The sequence below is a fragment of the Astatotilapia calliptera genome, chromosome 22, assembly GCF_964374335.1.
Source record: "Astatotilapia calliptera chromosome 22, fAstCal68.1, whole genome shotgun sequence".
NCBI lineage: Eukaryota > Metazoa > Chordata > Actinopteri > Cichliformes > Cichlidae > Astatotilapia > Astatotilapia calliptera.
In genome coordinates, this window is record NC_137442.1 from 27581230 (window position 1) to 27595589 (window position 14360).

The following is a 14360-nucleotide window of genomic DNA, read 5'->3' on the forward strand; positions in this document are numbered from 1 at the left end:
CAGTGCTGGTTAGGCCTGCAGCATAAGTCACAATGGCAGTGCACCTTGGTACGATGTGAACCACCTTCACATCGTACCAAGGTACAACCTAAATCATATGAATGATGTCAACTGAAAGCACAACAGAACTAAGAAATTATAGTACCATAATTTCTTAGTTAATTTGCTTAAATTAAACTAAGAAATTATGCTTAAACTAAATGCTTAATTTAAGCATTTAATTAAATTAAATGCTAAAATTAAATTAAGCATTTAATTTAATTAGAAGAAATGCTTGTAATTAAATTACAAGAAATGCTTAGAAAATTCTTAAAGGAAAACATAAGATTGTTTATTACCATTTGCGTTATAGCACACTGTTGTCACTGTTTGTGTTCTACCACAGGGTAAAAGTAAATATTCTGCATACACCTACTTTTTTATTTAGTATTGAGGATGCCCACTTCTTGAGCCCCTCTGGTTTGCATTGTTCAGCAGTGCAGTAGTGCACTCAGGAAAAGCTTTTTTGTTTTAGGCCAACTAGTGGGCTGCCTAAGGAGTCACCAGCTCAAGGGTTACCACAGAGATGGAATAAATATTAAGCAATTAATTTTATCTGCTCTTCAAAGTCTGCTGCTTGTGCTTGCTGCACCCTGCACACTGTTATAAAAACTTTCATTTCCAGTGCGCTCCATTGCCAGATGGAAGCAGTGCACAACCGGTATGTGGGCTACTCTTGCCAGTCCATCAGCCAGTCGCAGAGAAGAGCAAAGTCAAAGCACCCAAAGAGCTGAAGTATTTTCTTTGAGGTGTTTTTTACACTTCTCCCATTCCTGGTGCTCTCAGCCTTTATTCTGACCCACTTGTCAACCAGTCAACATTAACACTGACGCTTGTCATTTGGTTCTGCTGACCCACAGTCAGGATATTTAATAAAGACTGCGTGGGAGCCCATATGGGCAGTGTTGGGGAGTAACGGAATACATGTACCACCGTTACGTATTTAAAATACAAAATATGAGTAACTGTATTCCGTTACAGTTACCGTTTAAAAAGGTGGTATTTAGAATACAGTTACTTTGTTGAAATAAATGGATTACACGGCGGTACTTCCCTGTTTCATATTGTGGCGGATCAGGACTGTTTGGGTTTTGCTTGACAGCTACGTTCTGTTGTTCCAGGCGGCAGCGTTACGGTTGCCATGGTTACAGGGTGATGCTCTCTCTCTGCGTGTTTCCTGGGTGAGAGAGCGCCTTTTTGTTGTTGTTGTGCTAAGCTAATAGGCAGAATGCTACAGGTATAGCTCTAAAGAATGTAGCATCATAGGCAGTGTAGTCCGTGTTGCACGGAGAATGGACTGCCATACTCGTTATGTGTCTGTGAGTGAGGGAGGGGAGAAAAAGGAAAAGTACGAGTTGTCATCGAGCAAAAACGGGAGCTGGAAGCATGTAAATATAATAATAACCACTGCAGCCAAAAAGAGTGCCTGACGAGCCCAGTTGTAAGTAAGCTATTAAGACTCGACTGTACACTGTGTTCGTGTTTTCCTCCGAAACAATAAGTTCCGTTGGAGCAGTCTTTCAACGCCTCTCTCTGTCTCTCGCAAGTAAAGTTGACCCACACAACAAAGTAAAGCTATTTTTCAGCTACAAGCCCGACACGGAACCCGCCGTATTAGTCAGAGGTCCCTTTACTACGGGTTCGGAGCCGCGAACCTTCAGTAACAGTAATAAATCACACAGCAATAGTACATTCACGTAGTTGTAAACAGCATGATAATATATTAAGTAATCCAAAGTATTCAGAATATGTTACTCTCATTGAATAACGTAATGGAATACGTTACAGAATACATTTTGGGGCATGTATTCTGTAATGGAATACATTTTAAAACTAACCTTCCCAACACTGCATATGGGGCAGGTGAAAACCCCCTCTGTCCACAACACAAATCATGTACATGGAGACACATCTGTGTGATGATAAATTAAGAATTTGAGAATCATATATGAGTAAGCAGACTAATGAAAATATTAGAAGATTAGGATAACGTTACCCACGCTGCTATAAAATAATGATGCAGATAATACTGAAAGCCTGGGAGGATGAACAAGAATTGCGAAAAAGGAAAGATCATATTACTGATGTTCTGAGGAGCACATCCATTTTTGATACTGACAGCTTATGAACTAGAAATGTAGATATTTCCCCTAAAGTAAATGCAAAAGACACAGTTTATGTTCTTAAATTGCTGGGGGAGAAAAGAGCTGTGGAGGAGGTTAATAAAAAAAATTGAGAGCATGAGGGTGGGAATGGATGTTTGTATCTGTGTGTGCCTGTATGTCTGTGTCTATATGTCAGCTTGGGTATCAGGCGCCACCTCTCTGGGGACATCTCAGGCCCTCCAAGGTTTGGAGGCCTATCTCCCCCTACCACCACTTCCCCTGCCAGTGGCGGACTCCCTCAGACATCGGTGCGTTGGTGGTTCTTTGTGTCTGGGGATGGGCGTCCAGGTACACACCGGCTCACTCCTTGGCGGCCGCTTATCGGGGCCTGGAGCCTGGGGCTCGCTCGGGCCACTTCGGAGGTGGGGTGCCCCCGGCCTCTCGGCCTGGGGCTCGGTCACTCAGGCACGGCTGGCTGCCGGCGGAGCTCACGGGCGCGTCACTGCAACTCCCCCTGGCTTCTGCTCCGCGGCTGCTGAGTGAGCCCTCATCTGGGACTCTCCTCAGCTCTTTCTGGGACAGTGGCGCGGCTGCCCCTCTGTTGGTCTTCCTTGGTCTCTTGTGTTCTGGGGGCCTCTGGATGTCTGGAGTTTTGATCTCCTCCATACCTGCTTCATGCCCTGGAGGACGGGGCTGTGGCCCCCCCACACCCTCTAGCAGATCATTACATGAAGGAACCTTTTAAAAAAAACAAGCGCGTCCATGCTCACAGGTGTACACACGGGTGATCACACCCACAAACTACACCCTTTTTGGCTCCTACCTCAAAGCACACTGTGTTCTGTTGATCTTATGTGCTGCACAATAATGTTTAATATTTAGTATTTACTGTCATATTCCCATATATCATTGTGATGTTGTTTATTCTATTACTCTTGTTCTCTTCTGCTTGTTTTCTTTTTTCTTTCTCAGCAGGTGATCCAGGTGATCGATATATGCATTTTTTCTTCTCTTTTTTTTTCTGCCCGTTCTGTTGGTTTTTGTCTTTTGCCCTTCTCCCCCGTCCCTCTTCTCAGCTGTTTCTTTCCCTCTTTCTTTCTCCCCTTCTTTCCCCCAGTCAAGTCTGTCCCGTATTCAGCAAGTGAAAATAAAATAAACAATAAAAGGTGAATCAAATGGACCATTACGGCAAGGCTGGGATGGTCAATTTGGTAAAGTAAATTAGTTGGGCATCTTTTTTTGCCTTTAGACAACAATTCTGATGGCAAAAGAGCCAAACGAGACAGGCAAAAAAAAAAAAAAAAATTTGTCATTCCAGGAAATGATGTTTGCTGTCTACTGAGTTCTACTCGCTTTCCTGTGAGATTATTTAAAAAAAAACACTAAAGGTTTATTTTAAATTTACCTAAAGCGGAGTCTGTGAGATTTCTGAAAGCAAGTAAATTGCAACCCACAGATGTGGTTTTCATTATATCGGAGCGACAAGACCTATCAGAACCAAACCTTAACTCTCTGTCTGCACTTTTCTTCACCTCAGACAGGTGAGGCTTTACATACTGTGAGAGTTTTATAGTGAAAGGATCTGATACTCAGTAGCTGTCCAAAAGTTGAGATTTGAGCTCCATCACAGCTCAGACCTCAAACTTGGGACTAGTGCTGTCAGCGTTAATCTCGTTAAAATGACGAAACGCCATAAGCGCATTAACGCGGCAAATCTTTGTTAGCAAGGTAGCGTGCATGGGGCTGGATGGCGCTAACGTGTTAAAGAGCTAACCGCGCTAACGAGCTAACCGCGCTAACACGTTGACCCCGTGCAGGCCCGCGCACGCCAACTCGCTAACGGAGATTTGTGTTAATGCAGTTATGTCATTTTAACGAGATTAACACTGGTAGCACTACTTGGGACATTTTTATTTTATTGTTATTAAAGCTTTAATTATTCATCTATATATTATTGTATCGTCATTTTGTCCAAGTACAAAAACATGAAATATGGCACCCAGTTGTATAGTAACAATCAAACCATATGTGCCGCAAGTTGCTGAGAAGATTATTATTAAAACACCAAGGGTTAAACATTATTTTATGAACAACACAAACTCTGGATTTGGGCTCATAATTATTAAAGAAGTAATAAAATGATTATGCTTGTATGTTCCTCATTAGGCACCCGTTCATGTCAGAGTGAATGAATAGTGGCATTGTAAAGCGCTTTGGGTGCCTTGAAAAGTGCTATATAAATCCAATCCATTATTATTATTATTCAATCTTATGGCCCAAAATAACTGCTCGTGTATTTATGCTTGGATAGATACAAATAATGAGTAATTGGTAATCCATTTATCTAACATACTAGTTAAGTTTATTATGATGCAAGAAAATATGGTCTATTACAGCTAAACATCTCTGCTTCTGTCTCATCTTTAAGGTTTTTAAAATTTTGTCCTTAAAGATAAATCTTGGAATTAAAAGCTTACTTTTTTTTTTTTTTACATAATTTCTATATGTAAAAGGGAAAAGGGACCATGTGTTTAAGGCAGCCATTACAAGACTGGTACACTGTTCTTTCAATGATCCTGGGTTTTACCTCAGGATTTTCTCTTTGGGACCTTTCATTTCTGTCTGCTCTGTTTCACATTTTAAGTTTGATCTAATACTATGCTTTGCCTTGGTTGCGCTCTCTTTCATATTTAGTATTTCAAGTTTTATCTGGCAGTGATAATGTGTGCTTTGTTCGCTGTTCTTACTATCATGATTACCTGGTTTATTTTCTTGACTTTCGTTGGCTTGTATTAGTTCCCTTATTTCAGTTATCAGCCCTTCCCTGTGTTCCCTGTTCCTTGTCAAGTCATCATTGTCCCTGTTTGCGATTCCATAATTTGGCATAGTTTGGTACTTCCTGTTTTATTTTATCTTCATCCTGTGTTTGCTTCTCGTGTCTAGTCTCCCTTGATTGTTGTCAGCTGTTTTCCCACCTGCTGCCCATCCTCTCGTTATCCTATGCATGTGTATATTGTTTCTGTCTCCCACTGTGCTTTGTTGAGTCATACTGTTTGGTCCTGCTGTGTATTCTCTTTTGGTTTGCTTTCAGTTTCCCTCTGTCATCTGGATTTGCTGGCTCACCTGAATAAGGGCTCATTTTCATTTATTCCAATCTGTTTTTCTAGTCTGCATTTTGGCTCCAAACTCCACACACATCATGACAATTATTAGCACAGGCTGGTGCGGCAATGCTGTGCTGATCCTCAGCTACTACCAATGGACCTAAAGTGTGCAAAGAAAATCTCCTCCACACTACTACATGACCATCAGCAGTTTGAAGTGCTTCTTGATACACTGAGCTACAGAGATTTAAGATTTGCATTTAGATAATTCCTTATCTTTCATCTCAGTGCAGCTTAAAGTTACAATACATTTTGTGACTACATCAGTCCTTTCAGTTTTGACACAAAAGTCAGCTTCGACTCTCCCCTGAAGGGTACACATGGACACAAACACAAGCGCACACTGACATCAATCCCTGCTGTGTGAGATGGAAGACAAGCCATGGGATGCAGTCGCCATGTTGACTCAGCCCAGGAAATGAACAGACTGACTGCCATCTCTCAGACACACACAGTCATGTTCCTACTGGCAACGAGCTACAATATTTCCAAGCAAATTTCAAACCCCAGTAATTAACTTTAAATTTTGTCATTACAAAATATTCCCATTACAGAACGTCCAAAACATAAATTGTAAATGTTTTCAAAACCTACTGTCTCAGTAGAGATTGAACAATAATCCACAAGAAGAAGCTCAGTAAGAGTCTATTTTCACACAAACTGAGCCCAGCTTCCATTACCTGCATATCGATCTGATTTCAAATTTAGCCCACTTGACAGTATATTGCATGAGCACTGAACTGGTTCTTATCTAAACAGTGCAGCAGCAAGAAGGTGGAAAACCTGTGGAAGATAAAAGGATCCTGCCCTGTGTAACTGAATGGACTATCGCTTGAAGCGTGTGTTTGCGTCTGCGTCATGCTCTCCATCAGAAAACAGGCTGTCAGGTCACGTCAGACCGGTGTGACATCCACAATGACGCTAGCATCCAGGGAGACTCTGCTATAAATGTGGAGCATGTTTGCGTGTGTGTGTTTCTATCGAAGGACCTAAGTGGAGGCACAAATTCAAAATTCATTATATTAAAAAAAAAATAGATGGATGCTTTCAAATGGGCTTTTGGTTTATTATTATCAAAGCTGACACGTGGCAGTAAATAAACTAGTTCTAGTTATTGATTTATTCATCCATGCATGCAGGTCACCCCTTGGCAAAACACCCCCAGTACTGTTTGCCATTCTGTTCAGCCTGCATCGATCTCACCCCATGTATGGCAGAAAATTCTCAAATATTTCATTGCAATACTGCTACAGAAGGAACAGAGGCTACTGTTTACTTATTCATAAGAGGTTCTCACAGCCCCTGACACAACCCCAAAGGAAGTTGTGTCTCTTTCTAGTCTGGGACCAGGGACTTTCAGGTATTATGCTGAAACGTCACACGAAATGCTGTAGTAACACTGTACTGCACCACCAAGTCACTTTAACAGTGATGACAATATAACTGTTGAACTTGGCTGTAACTTTCTGCATGGATCATGAAAACAATGCATTCCTCCGAAACAGTCACTGTGCCCATCTTCAATTATCACAGCATTGAGTGTAATGGACACACTGGTTCACCATGTGGATCTCACCCCTTGCATCTTCTTAACCGTGAAATAGACACGCATGCTTAAGTTGTATTACCAGTAGGGGGAGATAATGTAATTAAAGCCAACACTTGGCTAGTGACCAAGGAAGGTATAAAGTACATTGCAGACTCCTTCTATGCCAGAAACAATGAAGCTTCTTGGCTAATATGTATTTACATGTAAATGTGTTCGGAATGTCTCTTTAACCATATTCATGTTGTCTTGTAATAAAATATCGCCCTCTGCTGGTACTGCAACTTAAACCAGCATGTCCAATAAACACTGCTGTGATATTTGGTTGTTCCATCAGAGTTCATCACTATTAAATAAATAAATATCAATTAAGCTCTTTTTCATTTATCTGAGATGGCAAAAAGAAAATCATTATACAGTATTATAAATTAAAAGTGGAATTCTGAATTTATAGCTAGTATTATTAGTATTTTGAGGCGAAAACTTAGAATTTTTGAGAAAAGACAATAAAATGACATTAACATTAACATGACATTAAAAACCTTTCATATAGTCGAACTGCCCTGCAACAAATTGTCCAGGAAGTATCCCACCTCTCACTCTGTGGTAGCTGGGATAGGCTCCAGCCCCCTGCAACCCTCAATTGGATAATCGGAAGAGGATGGATGGATGTTATCAAATTAGAGTTCCTCAAATGTTTACTTCAATTCTGCATTGTCCTGATTCCTGGGTCCACACCTTTGCAATTTTGGATATAAAAATACACAGTTTTCAGCTATATAAACGCACTGGCCCTACATTCGGAAAATACAGCAAAATATATACAACACAAAATCTACTCCAATACACCTTCGATAATAATAAAACAGTACTGTCAGTTATAACAGTTTTTACTCTCTAAATCGCTCCATTACTGTTGTTCTATAAAACAGATGGGATTCAAGCCTAACATTATGAAGAAATCCTACTTTTTCTAAATTTCTGAATTTTTTAGGAAAATTCTCCTGTGGCTTAACATCCAGTTATTATTTGTAGTACAGGTGGCATTAAGGCAGTGTGTGCAGTTATTCTTAACACAGTCAGCAGTCTTAAATCAATCAGGATGTTAGCCTCTTACGAACAGAATTCCTGAAAGAAAAATTAAAGGACATAACTGCCATATTATTAATGCTGTATTTTTTTAATTAAAATGTTGGTTGAATTGCAGCCAATTTATGTCAAATGGAAATTACACAAAATGTATTTGTTCCACAAAACAATGAGGAAAAGCACGCATTGATTGTCTATCAAGTAGAAGTGCACAAAGATGATATTTTGACCAGGGACGATCAGGCTGCAATCTGCCCTCCAGTGGATGGACTTACACAAGGTCCCTTTACTGTTTTCTTCAAGATTGTTTAACCGTATTTTGTGGATCTTTTTTGGGGTTTTTTTTTTTTGAAAATGTAAGAAGAGTGAGATAAATTTAGAAGTCGTGGGTTCTTTACCCGAACATCGTGTTGATAAAAACAGTGCTTTAAAATGCAGCTTTAAAAAAGAAAAAAGGAAAATGTAATCTGTCAAATATTATAGTTCTGGAGACTCCCCTGCTTTTTTGCTATTCATGCCTCCAGTTTTTGCAAACACGAAGGCACTACAAAACAAATTCACCTAAAGCATTTTGTTATTTCGTGTATTAATGAGCTCATAAATCCATAGTACAGCTATTACAGAATGCCAAACTTTTCATTTGAAGGCAACTCTAAGATTTTGTTAATAAGATCATTACTTTCAGAGCTTACAGATGTTCCACAGGAGATGATACATTCTCACTGGGTTACTGTGCTCGAGCTTCCCGTCTCATGGAGGTGTGGGTGCTGTCTGAAATATGTGACGTCATTGTAAAGTAAATCGCTTCACAGTGTGACTCACTGACTTTGCTGACTCCTCAGACATCCCCTTTTTGTCTCCCTCCTTCCTCCCTTGCTCCCCTTTGTGTTTAGGTGGCTTATTTTTCCCAATCTTTTCATGCCAACACCTGAATGGAAATACCTCAGAGCTCTGAGTATGGATCAGTTTTGATTGCCACAGCATACATTCCAGATTTTCTGTTATTTCTCTGTTTGGATTCCCCCTGCTGCTGTCTTCTACTGTTCCCTCCATAGGCTGAAATATGACCAGCAGCTAGGATATAGCTAGGATATAGATAGATATATAACTGCATTATTTTTTGCTGATCTTGTCACATTTTTACAGCTGCTTTACCCCAAAGCTGGTGCCTCCTAAATTAATTTTACCTGCTTCTTCAATTTTCCAGCCAAGAGTCGTGATTAATACTTTGGCTGATATTGGGGATAAAGAGAATATCTGAGATTAGGAGGTATAAATGAGGATAAGAAGCAAGCAATATAAGCTCTTTTTTCTTGTCTATTTATTTGTTTATATTTTTTCCTCATCATGCAGGTTAGGGCTGGGAGGCTTTTCAGGGAAATAAGTGCGTACAGGGTTTATTTCTTTTTTTTTTTAGAGTCAGACCTTGGACTGACAATAATGCTGTCAACACCCACTAATGGAATGATAATAATAATAATAATAATAATAATAATAATTATTATTATTATTATTATTATCATTATTATTATTATTCATTCGAATGAATGTGAGTGCGAATGGTTCTCTGTCCCTGTGTGTTGGCCCTGCGACAGACTGGCGACCTGTCCAGGGTGTACCCTGCCTCTCACCCTGACAGCTGGGACAGGCTCCAGCGCCCCCCGGGACCCTGAAAAGGATAAGCGGAAGCGAATGGATGGATGGATTATTATTATTATTATTATTATTATTACAATAATAATCTTAAAACTAGGGCATATAACCTACAGTTATATAAAGAGACCAAATGCTGTCTCCGTCGGTCCTTCTAGCTGCAGGATTTCCATTTCTACTCTGCTCCATCACACTCAGTGAAGAGGAGCGTGCAGCTGAAGGTCCACAGATCAGTTTGAGCTCATGAAGACTATTTGAGTAGCCCTCTCTCCCTGAGGCAAGGCTGAGTCAGTCATAACAACCATCTTTAGTATGAAACTGGTGCATGTTGTTGCTTCATGCAGAAATAATAAAAGACCAATCTCATGGTTTATGCAGGGAATCTTAAATCACTTGTTTGGCATGCGCATATTTCACCTACAAATGCAGGTGCAGTGCAAGTACACACTTGTGGCTCAACACAGACACAGACACTAAAAAAGTGCAGGAAAGGAGCAATCGATGGGTAATTAGCAAGCAACTTTCCGGTATATACATCACGTGTATCCTACAAGGGTCTGATTGGGATTTTTTAGTTAATTCGTGTGCATTTTCCTCAGAAAACATAAATTTTATTTGTATTTAGAAAAGCTCTTGAGATAACTGAAGAAAACTTAAAGCAACACATTTGAATTGAATTGAATTTGATTTGAAATCAGCGCGTATTTGGGGCCTGAAACCCCCAAATGAAGCTTTGCATTAGGCATAAAGTGGGTTTTGTTGCTCTCATCAACAGCCACAAACTCATTAAAGTAACTGTGCTAATAAAGCATGATAGTGTTTACCTGACCACTCCGTACATGACAAGGACGTTGCCGAGAAGTCCCACCACGCAAATAACGGAGTAGAGCGCCGTGATGGATATGGCTATGATTATACCCCCGGCGCTCCTCGCCGGATTCTGCTGCTCGGTGTAGTTCTGTAGCCTGTCGCTCATTAAGTCGCTCTCATCAGCCGGGAGGGTGACATTGAAGGGGATGACGGAGTAAAGGTCGGACAGGGAGAGCTGAGCTCCGGGGACCGTGTAAGGCTCCATGCTGCAGTGCTGCCCACTCTGTCCTCGGTGATGAAAACTTAACCGCGCAACAGTGAGAAGAAAGGCAAAGATTTAAACTGACACAGGAGGAAAAAGAACTAGTCAGACTGGAGGGAAGAAGTGGAAAAGGCGAGCAGGAGAGTTTCCAAAAAACGTGCAGATTAGAGCCTCTGAGTAAGAGTTTTCTATCCAAACGGACGAAGAGTAAGTGCCCCCCCGGAAGCGGGCAGCTGCATCTGTGCGCTCTAGCTGTGTGTACACCTCTTATACTCTCGGAGACCCCCACCTCACAGCCCGGCAGCTCTCTAATACCCGTGCGTCGACGTCAAACCTGCTCATTTATATGAAATCACACTGGAATAAACGGGAATGCAAGGTTTGGGGTTTCCTTCTTTTAAACAGAAATAAAACCTTAAAGTTGCGCAGAAAAGGAAACAGATTCAATCAAATTCCACTTATCTCGAGTAAACTGGGAACAGGGCACGTTAATGATACTGAAACTGCCTTTTAACCGCACTTTCAGTAAAGCCATTATAGAAGACATAAACACACGCTAAAGTTAGCAAGGTTGATGTGTCCACCTACAGGTATGGCGTTATTTTTGTGCCACTATTTTGAGCGCACGTAAAAAAAAAAATTTGAGCGCACGTAAAAAAACAAAAATAACGCCATAAAAGCCAGGGTGGGAACTGTCCTTGTCCTGATGTTTGCTGCTCTGCTGAGGCAGCGGGAGGAATAAATTATGCCTTCGGAAACATGGTACAGATAAAAATTAGAGATCAACTTTCAAATCCCCTGCTTTTTACATTGTAAAATGATACTAAAATTAAAAAGAGGCATCCATCCATTCACTGGGCTAACCAAGTGACTCAAACCCAACATGAAGGTCCTGGGTTTGAATCCCTGCGCCTGTGTGAGTTCTCTTTGGCCAATCTGACTTCTACTTACAGTCCAGAGAGATGCGTGGGTTACATTAGTTGGTGATTCTAAATTGACTGCAGGTGTGAAAGGTTGCCTATTGGCCTTGTGATAGATGCGTGACCTGCCCCTGGTGTACCCTGCCTATTGCTCCCTGACAGCTGTGATTGGCTCTCGCCCTCCCACAAGGTTTTTTCTTAAACCTTGATTTATCCAGAACAACTCTTGAAATTGTCTGTAAATACACTAGTTGTATTTATGCATACCAGTTTAAGACAATTTAAAATAGGCTTGAATTTACTATGCAGTTGATTATGGTGGTGGTTATAGGTTTACTTTGTCATACTGTTTTAAATGTAAATTTACTGGGTTTCCTACTATGCGTCTTCATTTATAACCTCTGTTTAGCTGACACTTTTTTGTCAGTTGAAATGACAGTATGAATGTACGCCCATCTGTCATAGCTTATTTCTTTCATGAAACACCAAAGTAAAGGGGGCCAAATGCCCCTCTGTCAGAGTTGGTTGCCTGTCCAGTCCTTATGCACTGGCGCTGACCCTAGTTTGGCCACTGCAGAGTGGATTTTCAGTCCAAATTCTTCCAGGTGGTGAGATACTTTATGCCAAGAAAAAGATTTGCCCCGTTCAGGAGAGAACTGGCAAGAAATTCAAACTAGAGTGTTCTCAATTACATGACATGTAATGTCTTAGATACTCTAACAATTATCCTCCTACAACTACTTCTCATATTTTCAGATTCTAAGAAATTAAAATGCATCCCTCTGACTGAATCATTTTAAACGGGAATAAATAGTGACTTTAATATTTAGAAAAAAAAATTCTAATTTTGATCTTGAGTGCCGTGTGTCTGGTTGGCAAACTGGAACCAAATGCAGAACCAAGAGACACTCAGAGAAATGTTTACAGTCTTTATTGATTTTGTTACTATGGAGCAAAGGTAAACACTGGGAATGTCAGGAGAAAGCCCTCCAGGTCCAGAAAAGGCAGGAAATACACACGACAAAGAGAAGAGTGTTTGAGCCAGTACAAAGAGCTTTTGGTGACAGAGATTAGTGTGGAGGTATGAACGCGCAGAGCTTACTTGCATTTCTATGAATGGTCCTCAGAGGGGTGAAGTGACAGCAGGGCTGCCTGTAACTCCTGACTTAGTGTTTCTGTCTGGCCGTTGGACTGAGGGTGGTATCATGAGCTGAAGCTTGCCTTGGTCTCCCAAAGCCATACAGAAAGTTTTCCAAACTTGTAAGACCACAATTGGACACAATATCTACAGCTGGAATGTCAGACTCATCTTACATTATGGGGCGATCGTGGCTCAAGAGTTGGGAGTTCGCCTTGTAATCGGAAGGTTGCCGGTTCGAGCCCCGGCTTGGACAGTCTCGGTCGTTGTGTCCTTGGGCAAGACACGTCACCCGTTGCCTACTGGTGGTGGTCAGAGGGCCCGGTGGCGCCAGTGTCCGGCAGCCTCGCCTCTGTCAGTGCGCCCCAGGGTGGCTGTGGCTACAATGTAGTTTGCCATCACCAGTGTGTGAATGGGTGGATGACTGGATATGTAAAGCGCTTTGGGGTCCTTAGGGACTAGTAAAGCACTATATAAATACAGGCCATTTACATCGCAGGCCACACACAATCCATTTAGCCTCTTTTCCACTAGTACCTGCTCAACTTGGCTCAGCTTTTTAGGGTTTTCCATAGAGATGGACCGATCCAATATTATGTATCGGTATCGGTCCGATACTGATCTAAATTACTGGATCGGATATCGGAGAGAAATAAAAAATGTAATCCAATCCAAAGTATCACAGAATCACCTCACAAAACGCGCTACTTGGCGAAACTCAGCTCGGCCCATCGGAGCAGTATGTGTCACGTGATAGAGCGGCTGTTGTCTGCGAGACCTGTCGGCGGTCTTTTGGAGCATTTGGAGCCTCGCTGCATGCTTCCTAACCGCGGCATTTCATCTCGGCAAAAACTATCCCAGAGAAGTAAAGCAAGTGTGTAAGTTCATCCCTGAATGTTTGCATAGTATTTCCACGTTAAGCTTAACAACTGATATATTGAGCCACAGCTGGACTGGCCATCGGAGTTCCATATTGAGGTGGAAAGGAAGCGATTTGTCCTGTACTTCAGCTAGAATTAAAAAATAGACACAAAGCTGGCGTTATTCTGTCTTTGCTGCGCAGCTGCATCTACTTCTCTTATTCTCTCCCCCTTCCTCTCCTGTTATTACTTCAAACATGAAACTGATCAATGATCAGCTGATTGGCTTTTCTGTCGCAAGTCCCGTCTTTCTTGTTTGTTTATCGCTCACTTTGCGCTAGAAAGAGGAGACCAGCGGATAAACAACAGCAGCACGTTTAAGCATGATCAGCTGTTGTTAGAATGTATTTAATATTACTTTCTAGTATCAGCTGAGGTTTGCTGGAGGCATAGCTGTAAAAGCTGCTGGTCATGATATCCGTTTGGATATGTGGTGAGAGGGAAACATGAAGATGGAACCAGGAGATGTTCTTACTAAACGTCCTTACTAGAGCTGAGCAGGTGATGGATAAACAGGTTTACCTTTTAGGTGACATTAATGAGTTGAAGGGAAGTTATGAACTGTTTCTGAGAGACAAATAACACCAGGATCCTTTTTTATGTAGCTGACAGCTGGTAACTGTGCAGGGGTGGGTCTAGCAAAGTTTTGTCAGGGGCCAGGTAGGCAATTAACAGGGAGAGGGGGGCACAAAGAAATATTTTTCTTTGTTATGC

General features: G+C 41.4%; 1 protein-coding gene across 1 annotated transcript in view; it reads right to left on the reverse strand.

The window, feature by feature from the left end:
- Positions 1-11782, reverse strand: part of oprd1a (opioid receptor, delta 1a) — a 30978-nt gene extending 19196 nt beyond the window's left edge. The window contains exon 1 of the mRNA XM_026156587.2: positions 10421-11782. Coding sequence (XP_026012372.2) covers positions 10421-10671 — 251 coding nt within the window. The 5' untranslated portion in view covers positions 10672-11782. The remainder of the gene's footprint in view (positions 1-10420) is intronic.
- Positions 11783-14360: the final 2578 nt, after the last annotated feature.